We start from the raw sequence: 14,854 nt of genomic DNA on the forward strand, positions 1-14,854 counted from the left end.
AACTAGAAGTTCTGTAAATGTTATTAAAAGCTACAAGAATTCTCTCTTCTGCTATCTCTATTTTTTTAAGTCCAAGTAGCAAAGGTGAGTACCTTTCACAATGAACTGTTGCAAAATTCCCGAAGTCTTTTAATTTGGGGAAAGCACGTTAGTGACACTGCTTTATCTTACAGTCTGAGGGTTTGTTTGGTTTGACTTAAAAAAAAAAAATGGAAAAAGCTGAGCTGGATTTTGAACCGCAAATTAGGCAATTGGAAGAACAGTGTAAACAGAACATGTTCAATAACATGTGCCTGCAATTGGATTTAGTTCATTCTATTTATCCTGAATCAATGAGCAAACTAAGGTAATTAAAGAGAAATCATTAAGAGTTTTACCACTGACTACAGTAGAGTCAGAGTGTATTTGATGCAAATGGCATTCAAAGAAAATACCAAAATGAGCAGGAGAGAATGAGCAACACCAGTAAGACCCATTTTTTGTCCATAACCCTAGCATGCCAGCAGTGCCTCCTGCTTAGTGTGACTTCAATTTTTCACCCAGAAGTCAGCATTGTGGGTTAGTTCCCCTTGTGCTACTCATTCTCACCCCAGCTTCAGCGACACCGTTTCCTGCCTATGCCAAACACTTACAATGCAGTTCAAAGTCATTCATAAACTGGAAAGCATTTTGTAAAACCCAGAACTTCTGGGCTTCTTGAACACACAGTACCAAGTGCCACTCAGTTCTTGCTGCCCTCTCATGTGTCACTAACAGCACCTTTCAAAAGAAAGAGGGAAGGAAACAAACTGAAAAATACTGAGAATTATGAGGAAGCTGTAAGAAAGAAGGAAGAGCTTGGGTCCCAGTGATTAAGGCTACTTGCAAAGACATTTTACATACAGTACGTAGAAAAAACACCCCCCAAAACCACAGATTTTTGCAAAAGTCAGACTGCCATTTTAACAAGGTGATGGACAAAAGTTGTAGCAATAAATTTACTCACCCAAAACCAATAGCTACCCAGTAATTTCTGACACCCTGATGTGGTCCCACCATAGGAAGAATGTCTGGAGTATAGGTGATAGGACCCGCAATTGTGTTTATGATGTTTGCGTGTTTCAGAACAGGTACCATTTCCATAGCAGCCTCAATATATTCCATTATTCTGTTTAAATCAGACTCAAAAAGTTCTTTTCCAAAACCTGCACAAATATTTGACTCATATTATATATTTGTCAATTGCACTGAAAATACTTATACTTTCAATACAGTTATGCAATCTGCATGTATCACTGTTATATGGAATTGTTGGTACACATTCAAGCCTTTCTCATCCTAAGGGAGAAAAATGGTGTGCATAAACCACAAGTTCCCTGCAGGATCAAGTTTACTGTCACTGTATTTACATCACCTTTCATATGTATTTGTTTAACCCTAAGGTCACACAAATTCAACAGTGAAGTAGGAAGGAGATGGTGAAACACAGAAATTTCCTTTCCTGTTAACAAAAACTGCTTACTTCTATCAAGATGGCAACAATCTGGGGAGGGAAGGAAAGACACTGCCTGAGTCAGCTTATGATTTCCTCGGTGTATAGTGAATTCCTGGATATATTTCAACCTTTAGTCTGGGCTCTGAGCATTACTGAACCTCACATTGTAGCAGTGAGTAGAATTGATACTAGTGGAGACACTAATTGGAGGAAGCTATGACAGAACAATTCAGTGCCCAGCAAGACTGGTTGTTCTATGTCCGGAAACATGTGTTTTTTAAATCATCATGACCATTGATTCTGCCCAGAAGTGAGCAGAGAGCTGGGTCTAGATATTGATATAGAAAATACAATGCATTTTCATAAGCAGCAATATGATGCTTCAGGTAGTTGATTTGAGTTTTTTTTTTCTGAAAAAAAAAATCTACTAACCCACAACTCTTTTCACTTATTTCTGATCACAGCACTTTGTCTAAGACATTGCTTTACTGCATCTGTATTTCTGTTTCACTGCACTTATCTCTGGAGAGCAGGCAAAAATCCAAAGCCCCTGCCAGCATACTGGAGAGAGCTGTAGATTTGAACAATCCCTACTCAAGTGAAAAAGCCTACAACTCTTAGATTTAATGACTGGATCTCATCACAACACCGCAATCACCTGTTCAGAGAGTAGGGCTAGACCATGTTTTAGACATATATTTGTGCCTATTTCAAACAGTCTTTTTAGGTTGCTGTGTTATTTCTATACATTTCTAACTAGAGGCTACAACCATTCTTTGAAAAAAATAGTTCCTGAACTGCAATTGCACATTGCAAGTTATTTCCATGTTTCCCCAAGTCAGGCAGTGTGACAGGATGGGATTTATACATATTAAATGGCATGCTAGTGCTTATCAGTTTAAAGGAAAAAGGTTTTAATTACCAGGTGGGACTCCATGTGTTACCCATGAGTCCTGTAGCTTCATCTTCTCCTGGCTTTCATATGGACCAAATAAAAGTCCATCCCTTTCTTGCCTTACATAATATGATCCTTCTAAGTCACGAATCACAGGCAGTTCTCTTTTCAGGGCTTTCACCTCAGGGATACTTGATGTTACAACATACTGGTGATGAACTGGTATGAGAGGGTGCTGCAGACCAATCATCTTGCCTATTTCACGGGCCCAGAAGCCTACAGAAGACAATAAATAAAGTATTAATATTCAAACATTTATTTCAGGGAAAAAAAAATAAGGGTCAATTGTGCTTTACAGAAGGCGAGAAAGATATCACTTTCTCCATACTTTTAATTTTTCAATTTGTCTTTCCTATGATCTAGCATAGTTTTTGATACCCTTCACTTTCTTGCTCCCAATTATACCACCATACATTTTTCCAGTGTACCACTGATCATAAATAAAGCTGAAACATAAATGGATTAAGCTCCTAGAAAATTCATAGGGATTTTAATTAACAGTCCCATAGACCCCATGGTTTATTTCAGTAAATACATCTGCAAATACAGCTCTAGCACAAATAAATTGGCTCACATCATATGTCTTAATCTAGTCTCTTACTATCCAGCAAATGAGCTGGTATACTTACTCAAGAGAACAGCCAAGAGAGTAGTCAGCTTGCTCTTCCACAGATACTCAGTTAGAAATTCTGATACACAGGTGATCAAATAAAGGGAGCAGCAACTTCCATTCACATTTCCTTCACGTACACTACAAGATGTTAATTTAAAGAAGGCCTAAGTCTGTGTTAAGGTTCCTCAGGACTAGCCAAAGTGCATCCAAGCTAACTGTGCCCACTGGCCCTGTCTGGTATGCCCATTTGGGCCCTGCATCCCAGCTCATGCCTGATGTGGGGATGCAACATACTGAGCAGGGAATCAGACAAATACAGGGAAGTGGGAAAGCAGCTGCTTGAAGAAGTTTGGAATATCCCTCCACCTCACTCTCCTGACTCTTTGGATCCAGGAATGGACATACAAGAAGTAGGAATGCAGGGGGAAAATTCAATGAAGCAGCAGTCTCAGAGGAGCCTGTGGGGTTGAGAACCAGTGTTGGGAGAAGGAGAATGGAAGAGCAAGAAGAGGTTGTGGGGTCTTTAAAATAAATGACTATGTACTGATGATCATCCAGCAAAAGGAGGCAGTTCATCCTGTTTCCTGTGTAACCAGCTAATCTTGAATTGTTTATGTAAAATGTCTCCAATAAGATTTGCTACCTAACATCAAGTCTCCTGGCACTTATATTCGTGATACTCGACTTAACATGCATTCTTCCTCTTTTTTACTGCTCACTTGGCTTCATACCTACATGTTTCCACCTCCATCTCCGCTTCCATGTTTTCCAGTAACTGGTCAAAATTTAGCTCTTAGGGTCCTGAGGAGACCTGGAGGGGACTCACTAACAGAGCAGTTGTTAAGTTAATCAAATTAGGTCAAGGAAATCATGTCACAGTCATGTCCTTTAAGGCTAGTGAAACCTGTTTCACTTTTATAGAGAGAATAACCAAAAAGTTGCAATGATGTTGAATTTGTAGCCCTTTGTGAAGGCTTGTTTCATTAGTCATGACAAATACAGGTGTGGATTTGACAGGAGGCTAGAGGTGCCTGGAGTTGGCAGATACCAGAAAATGGAATGTATTCACTCTTGTTTGCCAGCTACTCATGCACAGTGCCCTTTTCTACCAAGTCCAGGCCAGAGACTAGACAACTACAGCTATTGCTTATACGTATTGTAATAATGTAAAGGTGCTTTAGACCTCTCAGCACCATTAGGATGAATTCTTTGACTAATGTAAATGAGCAGTCCTCCCACAAAATCAGTAGAGAATCTGCTCTTCAATCTGGAGAAAGCCATTAAAATTCACTCTTTTTTGTTTGTTTTTGGACAGAACAAATAACATTTCATCAAAGTAGTAATTGCTTGCTTTGATTCAAATGAAAAGGAGCTAATTCTTCACGAAACCCCTGTGTGGGAAAGGCACAAATCTTTCAGATCTGTAAACATACTGAAAACCTACAAGGCTCAAATTTTTCCAGTTATGTAGGAAAAAATGATGTGAGAACATCATAAATGTGTGAAGACGAGAAGATACATATGTGATAAAATACAATGACATGTCAGGGAACCAATTTTAGGGAATTATTTTGATTTGGACATTTCCAAATGATCTACCAAGATCACTATTTTAAGGTATGGCCAGCTGATGACCAATGCTGGAAAAGGGCAGGGTGAAGTAGCAGAACATTCCATCTTTAGTATTACACCCTGTTTTTCTGCCAAAACTGCTTGGACTTCCAAGAGATATTTTGAAAAAGAATGATGCTCCAAGAATGTGTTCCTAATAAATTTTAATAATTTCATACTTTGGCTTACCCGGTATATGGTACCAGTGGTAAAATACAGACAGCAAAGATATTCAAACAAAATAAAAATGGTAGACTAAGTTTTAGCTTTTTCATTCTTAGCTTTGATTCTTTGAAAATAGAATTAAGATTTTTTTAAAAAAATTAATCTTCTGCAATCATATAAAATTAGAGTTGTTGAATTGCTGTTGAACTAAGGTTCAGGTATGCTCAATACAAAATCTTAAATGATGCAGTTCTAGAAAAAAAGTTCACACTTAAGCTATTTGTTCATTTAATCACCAAGAATAACAACAGGAGGGATTTACTAAATGAAATATATTACAGTTTCTTTGTCTAAAGTTTCTGAACCATGTGCAAAGGCCATTACACAAAATGGCAATGTTCACTGATATAAAATTCTAATTGGAAGCAGATGTCAAGCTCTACCACCCATAGTAGAGATAAATGAAGGTGTAAATTATATCTCTGAGACAGTTGTAATGATTATATTGTAGAGATTGCAAACATCTGATGCTGAAACATTTATTGGTGGTAATACTTAGCATATCTTGAATGCACAGTTGAACTACGCATTCCAACTCTTGTTTAAAAAAAAATCAGGAGAAAATCTTCCATCACTACATATATGCAAAACAATAGGGAGATTGAATGTGTGCAGGCATGCACCTGTGTGTTTATATACTCCTGCATACTACTACATATATAACCAAAACTCAACATTTTTGGAGATTTTAATCAATCATTCTATTATAAGTAGGCTGCAAATCACTTCACCAGGCTCAATACAAGTTAGTTCATGTCAGGGATTATTTATTAGGGATCTGCTTTCTTTGCAGATGGAAATCTCACATAAGGAATAGCTAAAAATTGGTTGGAACTAGTTTGTTCCAGTTCCACAGCAGATGTCAGTTAGGGTGGGGGGAAGAGAGAATGTAGAAAGCCCTCAGATGTATTCTTCAATGCTCAGACTGCAACATGAGCCTAAAGCATGAGCTCTGAATTATATCAGTCGTGATCTGTAGAGGAATGAGGCAAGGCTGAGAAGAATGAATGTTAGCTGACAGAATATTTATAAAAGATATGGATTACATAGTATTGATTTCACATCATAAGCCAGAATGTTAAGCAATATGTGCTTCAGATGTTCATTTGGCAGAACAGTTAGCTACACATGAGAATTGACTAAACATGTCTCTGGTTTGGTAAGTTATTAAATCAAAAAAAGACTATGAAAATTTCAGAAGGGTGCATGCTGGTTTTGCAAACAAAATTTGAAAAGTAGTTATTAGAAAACTCTACCTAATGTCAACTTGATGCATACCCAAAAGAGAGACAGTTGTGCTACAAATATAGAAGGAAAGACTTCATTTATAATACTTCATTAACATGTTGCAAACCTAAGAGTCCAAAACAATGAGTGCCTAGAAATTTGGGGCCTAAATAAGAGGTCTGATTGCCAAAAGAGCTGCTTTTCGATTCTGTAATCCCAGATCATTCCCAGATTGATTGACTATTGAGATCATAACAGCATAATTGGCAGGTTTGAAGCCTCGAGATGAACTTTACACACCCCTGCCACTTTAGCCAAGCTGCCTACAATAGCAAGTGATCACCTATGGGTGCTGTTAAGAGCAGAAGAGAAAGCATCCTTCGCCACCTGGTTTCCCAGTTGCTCTAAAAGGCAGCAATGATCTAACAAGGTTCCCCGCATGCACCACTGAGAGGAAGGTCACCTACTAAGCACATTTCTTCTGCTCATTCTCTGAGTTCAATCCTTCATCACATTCCCTCCAATCTTCTCTCTATCACAAGCTTCTCTCTTTCTCATCCCATCTTAAACTTGTCCTAATATCCTTTTCAGCTAGTTTCTCTCACTCCATGTGCAAAACAGTGTTCCTCCTTGTCCTCCTGCCTTACCTGGTTTCTCTTCCTTGCGATCTACTTGCATCTACCTTTCCCTCCACCAGTTTTTACTCTTCAGACAACTCACAGAGTCTCAATTTTACAACCCCAGTTTTGCCTGGAGCGAATCCTCAAGTACCTTCCCTAATATTTTTGCCTAAAAAAAGCTCCAGTTCCCTTAATTAATCATTTCAGTTTCCTTTCTGCTCTCTAGCTCTTTGGTGTTACTTCCTCTGTGATACCCACCCCCAGGCTGAGCTTTCTTAGCCAGCAAGTCCTCTCACTCGCAGACTTTCCACTTGCTGTAAGTGCTCCAACCATCTCCAGGAACCTTTCTGAAGCTCTTCTCTCCTCCAAGTCTATTTCCCCTCTAGTCCAATTCACTCATAATTCCAACTACAAGCCATAGTTATTCTACTTACCAAACAGAAAGTGGCATAAAAAACATGTTTATTTTGCGGACCGGTTTTTAGACCTATTGATTTGTTTAGTAAAACAGAAACAGAAATTCTTGCCCAAAAGCTCTTTGAAACAGAAACATCAATTTGACTTCTTTAAAGCAATGAATATAAAATCACACATATAAATACAAGCAACCTTGAATTAGGAAACTTCTATTCCATGAAAAAATTATATTGTTAAGTCAAGTACATGCTCAAAATACTAATCAAAGGGAAACAAAAACCTTCTGGTTCAAGAACATGTGGATAGAGTCAAGCTTTGCAGAAAGGTAATAGTGGAATAGGCAGTGTTATCTTACTGGCAGCAAGTCCTCAGTCTCTGAAAAAATAGCAAAGACATTTCTAATTCCTTTCTGTTTTCCTTCCTAGGTAGCACTTATAAGAGGTCCTGTAAGTTTAGAGGACAAGTTGCATAGGCAGTAACTCTCTGTCTCTTCTACGTAGTTTACTGTAGGCTAATAAATCTAACAAGACAGTCTAGCTACTAACTGCTTAACCAGAAAGAAATATCATTCCTGTCTCATAAAGGATAATTAACTCAATTTTTCACAATATTGTTACAGTAATATATTCAGAATATGATTCTATGATTCTATGATTCATAAACCTGTATTACCTGTTTCTGTAATCTAGACAGTTCACTACAGATGCTCAATAAAAAGTGGTCTGCAAGTCTCAAGAGTATACAAATGCTTATGTTAAAACCTACCTGCAGTGTTCACAACTCTTTTCGTTTGAATTATTCCAAGTGGAGTTTCAACTTCCCACTTCCCATCTGACCGGAAGTTCAGATTAGTCACTTGGACTGGGTAATTTAACTGAGCACCGTATTTTCTGGCTCCTGCAGCCAAGGCCATAGTGAGAGAGTAGGGATCAATATGTCCATCACCAGGGTTATACAGGCCGGCCAAAACCTAAGTGGAGATTAGGTTTTAAAAAATTTAAAACTATATAATGTTATAAATTTTTAAAACTGTACAATGTTACAAAATCTAAAGCTAGCTGGCTAAATAGTGCTTCTAAGAAAGTAAAATTTGTCAGCTCTCCCATACAATGCTGGTGTTTCAATATTATGGCATAGAATATGAGCTGAAATGCATGGAAGTCTGCTCTTTTTTCCACTGCAAAACAAGAACCTTTATGCAAATTGTATCAAAGAAACAGGCTCTAGATCTACATATCTGGTAGACCAATATTTAATAGCAATAGACATTATTTTTCCTAAAATTTCTTTACCGTATCCATATTCAATAAGGGAAACAACTCTTGCACTTTCTCAGGCGTTATTAAGTACTGCTCTGTTGAGTGCCAACCAGCACGAGTCATTTGATATTTGAATTCATCCACTCTAGTAGGGGTTGAAGCAATCCTGATGCTGCCAGGCTGATGAAACCCCACAATCTGAAACGAAGAGGAAAAAGTGAATTATTGCAATTTTCATTAAAGTTTATCACCTGCATAGTTTTCTGTTGAGAATATAAATAAATTTAACTGATCAAGCATCTTTACTGATTCAAAATAAATAATTCCCTCCTTTTTTTCTCTTCTTAGTAACGTAGAAAACTCTATCTAGTTGAACACTTTCTGGCATATATAATTTAACTTATGCTTCTCTTACTTCACAGCACATTAATACAGCAGATAAGACATTTTGTAGAAGAACTCACAATGATAATTTGCTGTAATGTCTTAGGTGAGTGACAGTACAAGGCAAAAGGCATTTTATGGCAATTACCAAATTAGTAGACTTGCGAGATCAGGATCATGCAGGTTGTATTACGGTTTCTGCTGCAACTTGAGCAAGCATATGTTTTGTGAATGGAAAATATATGGCTGGATGATGACAGATAAAAAAAATGACTCCCATATTTCTCAACATACCCATTCCTTAGGTCACTAAATAAAAGCACAGCTCTGAGAGCGACAGGAAGAATTGCAGCAATCTTCTCAACCACAGACAGCATCATATCATGTGTGCTTTCCAGCAGCCATGCTTAAAGCAGGAATGTACAATAATCAATCTGTTCATTCCACATCCTTGATGCTATTTTAACTCCTATCCAGAGCTGCACACACTCAGTCTGCATGAGTTTCCTAGATGTTTGATGAAAATCATTTTCTTAAAGATTAGAGGGATCTTGGAAAATTTCTAAAATATTTAGTGAATAAGAACCAGGTTAAAGCATATTTATGCAAGAAAAAAATCAATAAAAGCTTAGCCTTATGATAATCATTAACATAAGGACACACGACTTGCCAAGGCCAAATGCTTCTACAGGGCTTTTAGTAAGATTAATATTGATCTGAATTAGTACTTCAAAAATTAAGGATTTTACCTGTCCAGTTTCCTCTTCCAGCTTTTCATATAATTTGATACTGTAATAATGGATTTTCTTTAGGTTTATTCCAGGATGAAAGTAAGTAGTTAAACCAGCCTCAAATAAAAAACAGAAAAAACATTAAGGATGTAATTAGAAATTGACCATTTTCTTTCTCTCTTTCCAGCTGTCATTCAAAAAGGAACTGTCAAGTTACTGTAACGAAAAGTAACACATGAATGGAGCCATCCACTACAACAATAAAGTTCTTTCCTTACTTATGCCATTCTTGTTCCCTGCAAACATGTTTTTCCACTTGTCTTTTCCATTAGTTCTATCAAGTTATGATACCATTGCATTTGTTCTCTCCTGTGACTTCCTTTCTCCCTTAAATTACTCAGTTGTCTGTTCCAAATCTTTTGGAAAAGACATACAACTCATTTTCTGGTCTCTGAAGGTCTCTAAAGGTACTCAGTAGAAGTCCTGTAGCAAGTCCTTTTGCTTTTTGCAAAAGGGCATGAGATAGAAACCAAACCTTCACAAAGACCAAATCTGAACAAGTTATTACTTTCCTGTGGTGTGAACAACAGGGTGGTGGAAGGCAGTATTCTTCTAGTCTAGGTTCAGCAGGTAGGTTCTTCCAGAATAGGGTAGTTAATATTTACTAATTCAGCCACTAAAAACAACTTGTTAACCTCTCTACTCTGGAGAAACTAAATTGTTGCTATCGGCTAAAGACAGGTAGCAACCTAATTCTTAGTACATTCAGCACCACTAATTTCAACTGCTTCTTAAAACTGTTGCCATTCAATCTGAACAGTGGTGGATTAAACAGCACTGGCTCTATGATTCCTGCTAGATTCTTGAGATGCTCCTAGGGATCACGTCCAGAAATCTGAGAAGAACTAACTTGGATCAGAGTTTAGGAGAGTATGATAGTTTGTGTATATTTCATCCAAGACTTTTAATTTTCTTTCACAGGAAAAGGATCAATGATTTTTTTCCCTTTTTTTTTTTCCCTGACTTTATGAGGATTTTATCTTTCTAGCATCTTAGACTTAATATACAACAAAAACCATTTAAAGTTAATAAACTACCAGTGTTGTATTTTTTTTAACTGTGATTATATTTCATCCATACATTTGTCTCCAGTTCCAAACTATATTCAGTGCTCTTCATTACTTGAACAATCTGAGTTCAAAAAGTGACTGAACAAACCTGCAGAGGACAAAAAAAAAATCCGCTGAGAGTCATATTAAACACAAAGTCAGCACCATGGATTCATAATGTCCCTAAAATACAAATTAATGGGCTAAGTTAATTTTCTAGGAGTATGTTGCTACATACCTGTCCTGTTCTTACTATCATATCAGATCATACCATATCAGCATCACGCTGGACAGTGCTGGAGATGTTGGGCTAAAACTGCTTTTGACATACATGTTTTATGCTGTTGTAAACATGCTAATTTTAATTTCTTCAGACTAAAACCCAGAGCTGTTTCACTGAAGCTTTCATAATTTAGGCTTACTTTTTTGATTTTTTTATTAGGCTTTAAATGTGTTTTTGCTCTATAAACTGAATAAAGAAATACATTACGCATTGACTACTGAAATGTTCACACTTCTTCAGCCATTTTCAAAAAACTATGGATAATTCATTTACATGTACCAGAAAACTGTGTCAACTTTTCTCACTTCCAATGCAATGGAATTCTATTGCAGCAGTTACTGTCAGGTAAAGCAGTTTTGAACAAAATGAACAACTAATTATTTATAGGTTAGCCACAAAATGATACAAATTCAAAAGCATTTACTGGCAGAATTAAACCAGCAGCTCTAATATTTTTGAGCAAAGAAAATAATTGTAAACATATACAATGTCTTTTGGTTTTGATGAAGAATGTTGCTTGTTTAAAGAGCGGAGTTAGGAGACAACTCAAACCTGGTAGAATTGTATCAAAATGAAAAGAATTGTATCAAAATGAACATCTTCCTGTGCAGCCTCCTGCTCAAAGCAGGATCAGCTATGCAATCAATTTGTCCAGGATTTCTCCAGCCTGGTCTTGAAAACCTTCAAGGACAGAGACGCTATTACCTCCCTGCCCAACTATGGGACTTTCCATTTGTCTCTGTTGAATTTTGTGTGGTTCTTCTCAGTCCATCCCTCCAGCCTGTCAGCATGGCAGCCTTTGCCTTTGTACAGGTTGTCAGGTTCTCTGAATTTGGTGCCATCTACAAACTTGATGAGTGTTCACTTTGTTACCTCCTCCAGATCATTGATAAAGACACTAAAGAGGATGGATCCCAGGACAGATCCCCCCAGTACTCCTCCTGTTCCTGCCTACAAGAGGCCCATTAACTGTTCCCATCTAGGTCAAACCATCTAACATTTTTTTAACCATCTAGTTGTTCACACATCCAGACTAAAATGTTTTAATTTGTATACATGAATACTATGGAAGGCAGTGTCTAAAATCTAGCTAAAGATGAGGTAAATGACCTCTACTACTCCTGCTTCGTCCAAAATTCAAGTTGTTTTATCCTATTGCCTTCATAAAGGCAATTGAGTTTATCAGGCATGATTTACTCTTGGCAAATCCATGTTGGCTGTTCCCAGTCTCCTCATGTGCCCAGAAATGTGATCAAAGACTTGCTCCAAGATTTTCTCAGGAATGATAGTAAGGCTAAGAGGCCTGTAGTTTCCTTGATTGTCCTTTTGGAATACACCACTTACCTTTCTCTCGTTAGGGACCACACTCAATCTCTACAACTTCCTCTTAGAGACATACTCTTAGTTTTGCTCTTTTTTATATGACAGAGTTTTTTTGAAGTTTGTGAACATGATGTGAAAGTTTTTTAGGTATGATCACTATACTATAAAATGCTGAGATTTTAAAGCACTTTCATAGGTTGAAATTTTCATATAGTGAAATTTTCATCTATCAGTTTTGTTCTATTCTACTCCATTTCACATTTTATAAAAATTCAATTATTGAACGGAATTTGGAAGAGAACTGGCATTAGTACAGTTATCTCCTACATTCTCTGTCCTTGCAAGTTTGACCAAGTCTTAACAAGTTTTTATTTGAATTGTGATTTATTAACTATCAGCAGCAAAATCAATTGACTGTTACACAGAAAAGTATTACATAACAGAACGATATAAAATAAACATTTCCTTAGAAAACTCCTTGCCAAAGAATTACTATGGGAAAACCTATCTGCTGAGCTATATGTGCTCTGTTCAGTACTCAAGCCTCCAGTAAGATTGCAAATGATCTCATCTGTAGTAGATAAGAACTTCAGGAGGTCTTAAGTTCTGAGTCCTAACCTAATTTATACACATATAATAACCACTACTTTATCATAGTTAGATAGATACAAGTATGAGCAGCACTTGCTCTGTTATTTATGTGTCTCATTATTGCTATTATAAAAATGCTACAAAAAATAAAAAGGCACAGAGTGCTCCCTCAGCAGGTTTGCTGATGATACCAAACTGAGAGGAGTATCCGATAGCCCTGAGGGCTGCGCTGCCATCCAGAGAGGTCTTGCCAGCCTGGACAACTGGATGATGAGAAACATTATGAAATTCAACAAGGTCAAGTGCAAGGTCCTGCACCTGGGGAGGAATAACCCCAGACACCAGTACAGGCTGGGGACTGACCTTCTGGAGAGCAGCTCTGCAGAGAAAGGCCTAGGGGGTGTCATAGTGGATGACAAGTTGACCATGAGGCAGCAGTGTGCCCTCATGGCCAAGGTGGCTGATGAGATCCAGGGGTGCATTAAGAAGAGCGTCTCCAGCAGGTCGAGGGAGGTGATCCTGCCCCTCTACTCAGCCCTGGTGAGGCCACATCTGGAGTATTGTGTCCAGTTCTGGGCCCCACAGTACAAAAGGGATGTGGAGCTGCTGGAGAGAGTCCAGTGCAGGGCTATGAGGATGATCTGGAACATCTGCCCTATGAGGAGAGGCTGAGAGAGCTGGGCCTGCTCAGCCTGGAGAAGAGAAGGCTGAGAGGAGACCTGATCAGTGTCTATAGGTACCTCAAGGGAGGCAGTGAGGAGGATGGCGCTGGCCTCTTTCACTGGTGGCCACTGATAGAACTAGAGGAAATGGCTGGAAACAGAAGCATCAAAAGCTCCACAGGAACTTAAGGAAAGTTTTTTTAACAGTGAGAGTGACAGAGCATTAGAACAGGTTGCCAAGAGAGGTTGTGGAATCTTCTTCTCTGGAGATCTTCAAAACCCACTTGGATGCCACCCTGTGCTCTAGGTGACCCTGTGTGTGCAGGAGGGTTGGACTAGAGGATCTCTAGAAGTCCTTTCCAACCTTAATGATTCTATGAAAATGTGCATACTTTCAGTGCTGTTTTCATTTAAATAAAATGAAAGTCAGCCAAATCTATGTCAGATCTAAGAAGGGGAAGAAAGTTTTGGCAGAAACATTAGCAGGAATATGATCCATCTGAAATACGACCCTGAGCACTGGCAGAACTTGCTGGACTATGAAAGAGGGAAAATTTGGTATAGTACAGCAACATCTGAAGTCGACTCTCAGCTTTTCTGCCTGCAGGCAATATACTATGTGCCTTTTCACATTCAAAATGTATTGTAATTTTCATCTGTACCTAGTATTATATCACTGCAAATAAACCACTTAAACATGCACCGTATCTGGCATAATGAAGAAGTACTGACAGTGACAGTTTTATCTTTCATATCATATGAAACAGATTTATCACCAACTTTCTCATCTTCAAGCACAGCACTGTAATACTGAGTGAAGCAAAGAGTGATAATATACTGTGTAGTTTACCTAACCGCTATTCATTTTTAACCCATATCATGACTAGATACCTGGCTGTGTTAGTCACACAACATCCTGCTGCAGCAAGCAGAGAAGAGCAGCCCTCCCAGCTGAACCTTCAGGCACCTTCCCTGCTGCACATTCACCCACTACTTTTATAGCAGAGTTCCTCACCCAATTCTCCATCGCTAACTTCATTAAGAAGTGCATGCTAAAATTTGGAAGGAAAGGTTGCTTTTATGAGCAATGAATCTGCATGAGAGAGTCTAATAACTACAATAAAGGAAACATTTGGTAACAAACCCCTCTTCCATGATTTCTTATTCAGTAAGGAGATCTTCTGACGCACATATTTTCTGTAAATATTTTGGGTAAATAGATTTCAGTCTGTGCCTCGCTCATGTATGCTTCAATCAAAGCATTTCTTTAAACATTTAATCTGACACTTCTGATGCATAGTGCTGTGTCAGTATCAGTAAACTGTATCAGCTGTGTTATGTTTCTGTCTAAAAGGAACACAATTATTGAA

At 38.0% G+C, this 14,854-nt stretch overlaps 1 protein-coding gene across 1 annotated transcript in view; it reads right to left on the reverse strand.

Annotated features, from left to right (window-relative positions):
* The window catches only part of DMGDH (dimethylglycine dehydrogenase), a 41,468-nt gene that overhangs the window by 23,581 nt on the left and 3,033 nt on the right, over positions 1–14,854 (reverse strand). Inside the window, exons 3-7 of the mRNA XM_088519618.1 lie at positions 9,535–9,633; positions 8,435–8,599; positions 7,908–8,112; positions 2,397–2,645; positions 986–1,184 (exon numbers count right to left, since the gene is read on the reverse strand). Of these exons, the coding sequence (XP_088375744.1) occupies positions 986–1,184; positions 2,397–2,645; positions 7,908–8,112; positions 8,435–8,599; positions 9,535–9,633 (917 nt within the window). The remainder of the gene's footprint in view (positions 1–985; positions 1,185–2,396; positions 2,646–7,907; positions 8,113–8,434; positions 8,600–9,534; positions 9,634–14,854) is intronic.

This window comes from Tinamus guttatus, unplaced genomic scaffold (assembly GCF_059628265.1).
Source record: "Tinamus guttatus ecotype Peru unplaced genomic scaffold, ASM5962826v1 Tinamus_guttatus_pri_ptg000064l, whole genome shotgun sequence".
Lineage (NCBI taxonomy): Eukaryota > Metazoa > Chordata > Aves > Tinamiformes > Tinamidae > Tinamus > Tinamus guttatus.